Below are 10584 nucleotides of genomic sequence, written 5' to 3' on the forward strand. Positions count from 1 at the left end.
TTGGCTGTCCAACATTTTTTAATGCCCATCCCTAGCTGTTCTTGAAGGTAATGATGAGCTGCCTTCTTGAACTGCTACAGTTCATGTGCTGAAGGTTGACCTACAATGTCATTATGGAGGAAATTCCAGAGGTTTGACCCAATGACGTTGAAGGAACAATGAAAAATTTACAAGTCAGGTTGATAAGTGGCTTGGAGTGAAAATTGTTGGTGGAGGCCTATCTGCCTCCCTTGCCCTTCTATATCGAAGTGGTAGTAGATTTGGAAGGTGCAGTCAAAGGATCTTCGGTGAACTTTTGCAGTGTATCTTGTAGATAATGTAAAAGTGTTCATCCACCTATTTTTTACAGGTAATGAAATAAGGCAAGTGTCTCACATGCCACCTTAACTACCTTATTACCATAACCTTACAATTACTGGAGTTAATTTCCATCTGCCTCTAATGTACCGATCTGACCAACATGTCTATAATCTGCTTGTCACCTAAGACCACCACCTCTATTTACCATCTGAAAAATCCTTGTCATTTGACAACTTGTTTATCATTGTTCCCTTCCATCCCACTCCATATTCTCATCAATATCATTTATATACATTATGAACGATAAGGGACTCAGCAGTCTGTGTAGTGTGCCACTGGACACTAGCTTCTAGTCACAGAAACAGATTTCCTACCACCTGTGCCTCCTAACACTGAAGCAATTTTGAATCCAACTTGTCAAGCAGTTCTGGATTGGCTACGCATGATCAAGTCCACCGCCAACCCCCCACCCCCCCCAAAGAAAATCAGGAACCTAGATGAGATTTTATGATAGTCGGCCAGGGTTGTCATTAGAATAGCCTTTAATTGCAATTGTTATTGAATTCACATTTCACCATCAGCCATGGTGGAATTCAAACCGATGTCCCCAGAACATTAGCAAAGGTATCTGGATTATCAGCCTCATGTCATTATCACAATGCTACTGCCTTTCCTAATGTTCTCACCTCTAATTTGGTGCTTGTCATTAACAGTTATTGTTTATTAGGTGTTTTATTCAATCAATAAAAGCGTGGATTTCCTCCGGGTGCTCCGGTTTCCTCCCACAATCCAAAGATGTACGTGTCAGGTGAATTGGCCATGCAAAATTGCCCATGGTGTGAGGGTAACTTTAGTGGAATTGGTTTGGGTCGGTTACTCTTCGGAGGGTCAGTGTGAACTTGTTGGGCCGAAGGGCCTGTTTCCATTCTGTACGGAATCTATTCTCCTGAATAAACTTAACTTTTGTGTTAATTTGTAAATTCAGAGAGTTTTTGCAAATAAGAGGTGAGTTAGTATTTAAAGAAAATAAGTGACTTTTGTGTAGCCGGTAGGAAAAAGAAATAGCTGTTATACATTTCCTAGATTACTATAACTGTCTTCCCCATTTTTCTTTCGGATGAGTAAAACCATATTGCCAGCTGAAGATGGGCTGATTTTGCAGTAGCACTTGAATAAGTCAGCACAGAGATGCTTGTGTAAAATTAGTAACGGTTTGCTTCCAGGAGCCACAGTATTGAGAAAATGTTTAACTGATCAGGTATTGCAAAAAGCGAACTTGTTTATGTGCTCCAGTTAAATCTCCTGCAATTTACTTCTGTTTTTCAGCTTTTTATCAAATCAAATCAGGGTGATGAGGACACCACAAGAATTAACTATCTTGCATTTATTGGAACCCCTGTGCAAACAACAAATATGTTGGATTTCAGACGGGTGAGTTTAACATGCTTAAATTTTAATATATTGATTAACTTGATTAATAGAATGAAAGCGTATAGTTCTATTTCCTGTTTGTCAGAAACTGGTGATAAATGTTGGCCTAGCCAATGACATTTGCGTCCTGTGAACAAATTTAGTAAAAACTGATTAAGTCCGATATCAGAGGCTACACTCTCATTTCTCAAACTTGTGATTCTGTGAGATGATAGACAGCAGTTCAAAGCCAAAGGGCATTAAAAGCTGTACAAAGGAACCTCTATTATCCGAACGAGATGGGCGGGTACCGTTTTGTTGAGATAATTGATTATTCAGTTAATTGAATCAATGTCTCTCTTCTGGGGCTGAAATTTCCTTTTTCCTCTCTCTGCCTGCCTTGCTCCTTCTCTCTGTCTCAGGGATTGTTTCTGAGCAGATACACACTCGCGTATAAGGGACCTGCAACACTGCTGAAGCCTCACCTTCCCTCCTGCCCCAATTCGTTCATTGGGATTGACACAGCAAGCACTTGCTAAGTCTGCTCCCTGTTTAGGAGAGTAGGCAGCAGCATACTGCACACGAGACCCTGGACCCACCCCCCACGCCCACGTGTCCCACCCAGTCCACCCTCGACTGCACCTCCCACCCAGCCCCAGCCTTGACTGGCCCAAGTAAGACTGCTGCTGCCTTTGGGGTATGCGTTTCCAAATCTCTCTCTCTCTCGCCCTCTTGCTCGCTCAATTATCTCAACAAAATGGTGCCCGCCCATCTCGTTCGGAGAATAGAGGTTCCTCTGTACAGCTTTTAATGCCCTTTGGCTTTGAACTGCTGTCTAACATCTCACAGAATCACAAGTTTGAGAAATGAGAGTGTAGCCTCTGATATCGGACTTAATCAGTTTTTACTAAATTTGTTCACAGGGCGCTCTTGCTCTCTTTCTCTCATCCTCGCTCACTCTTGCATTCACTCTCACCTTTGCCCTTTACCGGATAATACTGGAGAGACTATCTGGGGAAGGGGGATTCAGAGGACATGCGTGGGCAGTCAGTCATTTGGAGGCAGTACCTGGGCTCATATTGATGTCCAGGACTGCTCTCGGCAGCATTTCAGTGAGCAGAGTTCATTTTTAATCACTGTAAACAAAAGACTCAATCGGTGTTGGAAACACTTCTTTATGTTTCTATCGGGACCTTGAGCTCTTATTCGGATAATTGAGATTCCTCTGTACACAGAGTCAAAGAGATTTATAGCATGGAAACAGACCCTTCGGTCCAACCCGTCCATGCTGACCAGGTACCCCAACCCTATCTAGTTCCACCTGCCAGCCCCCTCCAGTCAATATCCCTGCAACCCTTCCTGTTCACATACCCATCCAAATACCTCTTAAATGTTGCAATTTTACCAACCTCCACCACTTCCTCTGGCAGCTCATTCCATACACGTACCAACCTCTGTGTGAAAACATTACCCTGTAGGTCTCTTTTATATCTTTCGCCTCTCACCCTAAACCTATGCGCTCTAGTTCTGGACTCCCCAAACCCATGGAAAAGACTTTGCCAACAGTGGCCTAACCAATGTCCTGTATGCTGCAACATACCCTCCCAACTCCTGTACTCAATACTCTGACCAATAAAGGAAAGCATACCAAATGCAGCCTTCACTATCCTATCTACCTGTGACTCTACTTTCAAGGAGCTGTGAACCTGCACTCCAAGGTCTCTTTGTTCAGTAACACTCCCTCGGACCTTACCATTAAGTGTATAAGTCCTGCTAAGATTTGCTTTCCCAAAATGCAGCACCTCTCATTTATCTGAATTAAACGCCATCTGCCACTTCTCAGCCCATCTGGTCAAGATCCTGTTGTAATCTGAGGTAACCCTCTTCGCTGTCCACTACACCTCCAATTTTGGTGTCATCTGCAAACTTACGAACCGTACCTCTTATGCTCGCATTCAAATCATTTATGTAAATGACAAAAATTAGAGGACCCACCACCGATCCTTGTGGCGCTCCACTGGCCATGGACCTCCAGTCTGAAAAACAACCCTCCACCACCACCACCCATTGTCTTCTATCTTCGAGCAAATTCTGTATCCAAATGGCTATTTCTCCCTGTATTCTGCGAGATCTAACCTTGCTAACCAGTCTTCCATGAGGAACCTTGTTGAACACCTTATTGAAGTCCATATAGATCACATCTACCACTCGGCCCTCAACAATCCTCTTTGTTACTACTTCAAAAAACTCAAATCAAGTTTCTGAGGCATGATTTCCCACGTACAAAACCATGTTGACGATCCCTAATCAGTCCTTGCCTTTCCAAATACATGTACATCCGGTCCCTCAGGATTCCCTCCAACAACGTGCCCACCACTGACGTCAGGCTCACTGGTCTATAGTTCTCTGGTTTGTCCTTACCACCCTTAAACAGTGGCACCACGTTAGCCAACCTCCAGTCTTCCGGCACCTGTGGCTACCGATGATACAAATATCTCAGCAAGAGGCCCAGCAATCACTTCTCTAGCGTCCCACAGAGTTCTAGGGTATACCTGATCAGGTCCTGGGGATTTATCCACTTTTATGCATTTCAAGACGTCCAACACTTCCTCCTCTGTAATATGGATATTTCGCAAGATGTCACCATCTATTTCCCTACAGTGTATATCTTCCATGTCCTTTTCCACAGTAAATGCTGATGCAAAATACTCATTTTGTAGCTCCCCCATTTTCTGCGGCTCGACACAAAGGCCGCCTTGCTGATCTTTGAGGGGCCCTATTCTCTCCTTAGTTACCCTTTTGTCCTTAACGTATTTGTAAGAACTCTTTGGTTCTCCTTAATTCTATTTGCCAAAGCTATCGCATGTCCCCTTTTCGCCCTCCTGATTTCCCTCTTACGTTTGCTCCTACTTCCTTTATACTCTTCTAAGGATTCACTCAATTTATCCTGTCTATACCTCACACATGCTTGCTTCCTTTTCTTAACCCTCAATTTCTTTAGTCATCCAACATGCCCTATACCTACCAGCCTTTCCTTTCACCCTAACAGGTATATACTTTCTCTGGATTCTCGTTATTTCATTTCTGAAGGCTTCCCATTTTCCTGCCGTCCCTTTACCTGCGAACATCTGCCCCCAGTCAGCTTTTGAAAGTTCTTGCCTAATACTGTCAAAATTGGCTTTTCTCCAATTTAGAACTTCAACTTTTAGATCTGGTCTATCCTTTTCCATCATTATTTAAAATCGAATAGAATTATGGTTGCTGGCATCAAAGTGCTCCCCCACTGACACCTCAGTCACCTGTCCTGCCTTATTTCCCAAGAGTAGGTCAAGTTTTGCACCTTCTCTTGTAGGTACATCCACATACTGAATCAGAAAATTGTCTTGTACACACTTAACAAATTCCTCTCCATCTAAACCCTTAATACTATGGCAGTCCCAGTCTGTTTGGAAAGTTAAACTCCCCTACCATAACCACCCTATTTTTCTTGCAGATAGCTGAGATAACCTTACAAGTTTGTTTCTGAATTTCCCTCTGACTATTAGGGGGTCTATTATACAATCCCAATAAGGTGACCATGCCTTTCTTCTTTCTCAGTTCCATCCAAGTAACTCCCCTGAATGTATTTCTGCGAATATCCTCCCTCAGCACAGCTGTAATGCTATCCCTTATTAAAAATGCCACCCCCCCACCCCCACCCCTCCTCTCTCGCCTCCCTTTCTATCCTTCCTGTAGCATTTGTATCCTGGAACATTAAGCTACCAGTCCTGCCCATCCTTGAGGTATTTTTCTGTAATTGCTATGATATCCTAGTCCCATGTTCCTATCCATGCCTGAGTTCATTTGCCTTCCCTGTTAGGCCCCTTGCATGGGAATAATTGCAGTTTAATTTATTAGTCCTACCTTTTCCCTGCCTGCCCTGACTGTTTGACTGGCTTCTGTTCTCAACTGTACCAGTCTCAGATTACTCAAAAAAATTCCAAAAGATTTTATGATCAAACGACTATTTAGTTTTCACAGGATTTAAGTGTAGCTGCAAAAACAGCAACAAAAACAAAAATTGCTGGAAAGACTCAGCAGGTCTGGCAGCATTTGTGGAGAGAAATCAGAGTTAAAGTTTCAGGTCGAGTGACCCTTCCTCAGAACCCCTCAGATCTGAGGAAGTGTCACTCAACCTGAAATGTTAACTCTGGTTTCTCTCCACAGATGCTGCCAGACCTGCTGAGTTTTTCCAGCAGTTTGTTTTTGTTTCTGATTTACAGCACCCACAATTCTTTTGGCTTTTATTTGATTTTTACAGCATCTGTTGCTCATTCCTTATTACACATGAAGGTGGTAGTGAGCAGCATTTTTGAACTATTGCAGTCCATGTAGTGTTAGTACGTTCCAGGATTTTGACCCAGCAACAGTGAAGAAATGGTAATATAGCAGGTTAAAGGTGTTGAATGGCATTTTTGTCTTCCCCAACTGATGCTCAAATCCCGTATAATTCCTGCACACGTCTTACCTTATTCCTTCACTGGACATGGGCATCTCTTGCTCATGATGTTTATGGTCATAGTGGCTATAGTTTATGTGCTTTTGATGGAACCTTGGCTAATTGCTGCAGTGTATCTTGTAGATGGTACACACTGCAGTTGTAATGCGTCAAAGGCAGGGGGAATGAATGTTTAAAGAAATGGATGCAGTGCCAAACTTGCAGGCTGCTTTGCATGAATGTTTAGTTTGTGTTCTTGGAGCCAGGCAATATGAGAGTATTTATGACTTATGCCTTGCAGATGGTGGGCAGACTTTGGGGAGTCAGGAATTCCTAGCTTTTGATCTGCTGTTTCAGCCCCAATATTTGTTTAACAGATCCGCTTGAGTTTCTAGTCAGTGATAACCCCTGAGGAAGTTAGTGTCCGATTCAACAATGGTAAAGCTATTGAATATCAAGGGGTGATTGTTAGATTCTCTCTTTTTAGAGCTGATCATTGCTTAGCACTTGTGTGTAGTGAATGGAAGTTGTTACTTAGCCCGAGCAGGAGTATTATCCTGATCTGACTGCATATAGACATTGCTAATGATTAGTAGTTATACGGGGATCTCTACTGGGGTTGGATAATGTGAAAAGTAAAACAATAAGCTCTAGCTACTTCTCTTTGCTGTCTCGAATATTCTTTGGTTAGATCTGATTGTTAACTCTCTCTATTAAGAGGACAAAAACTTTCACAGGATTCCAGGTATTGTCTAATTACTGTCTTATATAGTTTTAGCAAGACTTCCCTGTCTGTATATTCTGTTTTTTATTGAAATAAAGGTGAACTATGCATTTGACTTTCTTATTAATTTCTAAATTTATATGCAAGCTTTGTGATATCATCTAAATCCGTACCCTGTTTTTGCTTTTACTCCATACCCTTTAACTCCTTTAGCTAGAGAACAGAAACGATCATCATCTTGAAAACAAACATAACCTTGAAATTATAACCTCACATTTTCCACATTGTATTCCATTGTCAAGTTTCTGCTCCCTCACTTAATCTGTGTATATCCCTCTGCAGCCTCACCAGTTGCCACCTTACCTATTTTTGTATCATCTGTAAAAACAAAGCGTAGCAAATGTATTCACTTACATAATCCAAGTCATCAATTCTGGCCCCAGTCCTGATTCATACTAGTGACAGGTTGCCATCCTGAAAATGCCTCCCTTTACACTAACTCTGTCTTTTAATAGTTGACCAATCCCCTATCCAAGCTGATATATTATCCTCAATACCATAAAACAATAAGATGTAGGGGCTGAAGTGGGTCATTCAGCCCATTGAGTCTGCTTTGCTGTTCAGTGACATCAAGACTCTCCTGATATCCTCACCAGTACTTTCCTGCCTTTTCCCAATAGCCCTTATAGATTAAACATCTGTCTCTCTCTCTCAGATTTAAATATATTTAATGACCCAGCCTCTACAGCCCTCTGTAGTGTTTTTTAAGTGTACAAATTCATTATTCCGCGACCAAGCGAATTCTGCCTTTTCTCTGCCTTAGAACAGTAACCCTTTTACTCTGTGAGAATATGCCCTCTGACCTTAGACTGTACCTCAAGGGGAAAGTGAGGACTGCAGGTGCTGGAGGTTAGATTCGAGAGTCTGGTGCTGGAAAAGCACAGCAGGTCAGGCAGCATCCAAGGAACAGGAGATGGGCCTGATGAAGGGCTTTTGCCCGAAACATCGATTCTCCTGCTCCTCGGAAGCTGCCTGACCTGCTCTGCTTTTTCAGTACCGACACTCAACTGTTTCTCATGGGGAAACAGCCTTGCCATATTGAACCTATTAAGTCACCTAAGAATCTTGTATGTTTCAATAAGGTTGAATCTGATTTCTAAACTCCACTGAGTACAGGTCAGACCTACGAGGAGAGTCTTCCATACCTGGGATCAACCTAGTGAACCTTATCTGGACTGCCTCCAACATTAGTACATTTTTCTTTTGGGTAAGAGGCCGCAGAGTGTTCGCAGTATTTGAATTGCGGTCTGACTAGTACTGTTCCTTGTGTAGTTCAGCAAGATTTTCCTGTTTTTATCTTCCATTCCCTTTGAAATAAAGGCTGACATTCCATTTCAGCAAAATTCTCAGTAAGATTTTGTCAACTGACAGATTTATAGCCAACATGTTAAGTTAAAAGTATTGAAATTGTGGTTTGTTTTATATAATCAGTACTCTAAATTTGTATTCCTAGATTGCTGGAAAGAAAGGAGAAAGCCACTAACTGAATGAAGGAAAGACTGCATTGTTGATTGTGTGCTAATTAGACCACACTGGGCCAATACTGTTTTCTGGATTCTTGCAATATCATCAATACCGTGACTCTTGATTTGGTCCCCTAAAGTCTCTCGCTTCCAGACTTCCAAGCAAATCATTGTTCAGTTCAAAATATTTTGTGGATTATTCTTGATTGTGATGAACTGGTTTAATTATTTTCTGCACATTGAAAATTAGTCATTCTGGAAGTCCTCTTGGGATGCACCTGAAAGTTAAAATTGTGCAATTAACCTTGCTGTAAAACTAGCCAACCTAAATGTGGTGATACTTTCCAGATCTTCATGGATTCCGATGGTAAGCTGGTAGCTGTTTCCTTTAAATTGAAGAGCTATAAACATGACTGCGTTGGCTGTCTGTTAACTCTAATGCTAATAGTCTTGGATAATTAAAATAATGTTTACCTATTTTTGCCAATGGATTGTCTTTTATTTCAAATTAATTTCAAGAATATGCATTTCGGTATTTTCTCTTGGTAAATTGTGAACTTTTCAAATAGTGCTGTGCTTTACTTTTTATCATTGGTCTTGTCAAAACTGAGAAATCCTCATCAAGCTCAGACTGGACTTCTCTAAATATAGAGATGTTGAAAGATTGATGTCGAGTGCCATGTACTTCATTACTAAATGAATGGTCACATTGTAGCAGGGAACTCCAAATATGAAGTGCAATTTCATGGTCACGATCCATTTTTTACATAGTAGTAAACTCCCACAAATGCAATGAACTGCAGTCTGTAATAAAAATAAGTGGTAGAAACATTCAGCAATGAAGAGAGAGAGAATCAAGTTGAGATGACTTTTTTTAAAAATCCGAAATCAAATACTGTACCTATTTGAATCCCCTGTTACAAGGGGAAAGATAATTTACTTATATCTTTTCACAACTTTGGGATGCTCAGAAATGCATCTTAGGTGGATACATGTCTTGATGCAACTTAATATTAAGTTCAAAGTGGTGTACTTCAAAATAAATAACACTGGGAGTATTATCATCTCAGTGGTACTATTTTGAGGGGAAGATGAGCAAAATGAACGAAGTTTGCAAAGTTGCAAAACTTCAAAAGTTTTCCAAAAAAAAGTTGATAAGGTAGTTAAGAAAACACATGCCGTGCTTGTCCTTGTAACTAGGGGTGGAGTACGAAAGCAAGTAAGTTGTGCTCGACTTACAATCTACAGACTGGAGTATCATACTTTAAAGTAGAGAAGCGTAACAGAAGAAGAGACGTAATAGAAGTATTCCAAATTGAGGGATGCTGACTGATCGAGTTAGGAGAACATGTTCCTCTTGACACACTTAAGAAGCTAGGAAGAAGAGTCTTGAAAAGTTAACTGAGTTTCTTCAGCATTCCATGTTGTTTCAAATATCTACATAACCTAATCAAACCGTTTCGCCATCTTAAAGATATCTTGGGTCACCCTTTAGTCTTCTATTTTTATCCTTTAATGGCACAAGTGTGCAAAAAGGCGCAGAAGTAAACAATTAGCCCCCTCAAACCTGCTGCATCATTCAGTAAGAGCATGGCTGTGTTTTTGTTTCTGATTTCCAGCATCCACAGTTTTTTTTTTGTTTTTTATTTATTTAATTGGTCTGCCATGTCTTTGTTCTCCATTATAAATTCCCCTGTTTCTGTTGGGACCTATATTCATCATTACTAATCTTTTTCTCTTCACATACCTGTAGAAGGCTTTTACTATCAAGTTTGTTCCTTGCAAGCTTACTCTCTCACTCTGTTTCCCCTCTCTTAATCAGTTCCTTTGTCTGGAATCCAAACTGTTCCCAATCCCCAGGTTTGCTCTTTTTTGTGGGGGGGGAGGAGCAATTTGGATGCATTTCCTTGAGTTTAATGCTACCTCTAATTTCCCTTGTTAGCCATGGTCTGGCCATGTTTCCCGCTTGACTTTTCTGCCAGACTAAAATGCATAACTTTTGTGGTTTGTCTGTGTCTTCTTTAAACTTTTGCCATTGCCTATCGAGGAGAAAGTGAGGTCTGCAGATGCTGGAGATCAAAGTTGAAACTTTATTGCTGGAACAGCACAGCAGGTCAGGCAGCATCCAGGGAACAGGAGATTCGATGTTT

At 41.2% G+C, this 10584-nt stretch overlaps 1 protein-coding gene across 1 annotated transcript in view; it reads left to right on the forward strand.

Moving 5' to 3' along the window:
- Positions 1 to 8911, forward strand: part of txnl1 (thioredoxin-like 1) — a 34423-nt gene extending 25512 nt beyond the window's left edge. Inside the window, exons 7-8 of the mRNA XM_087990532.1 lie at positions 1627 to 1731; positions 8425 to 8911. Coding sequence (XP_087846658.1) covers positions 1627 to 1731; positions 8425 to 8454 — 135 coding nt within the window. The 3' untranslated portion in view covers positions 8455 to 8911. The remainder of the gene's footprint in view (positions 1 to 1626; positions 1732 to 8424) is intronic.
- The last annotated feature ends 1673 nt before the right edge of the window (positions 8912 to 10584 follow it).

The sequence above is a fragment of the Chiloscyllium plagiosum genome, unplaced genomic scaffold (genome assembly GCF_037043375.1).
Source record: "Chiloscyllium plagiosum isolate Xiang-an unplaced genomic scaffold, Cpla_swu_hap1 HiC_scaffold_1, whole genome shotgun sequence".
Taxonomy (NCBI): domain Eukaryota; kingdom Metazoa; phylum Chordata; class Chondrichthyes; order Orectolobiformes; family Hemiscylliidae; genus Chiloscyllium; species Chiloscyllium plagiosum.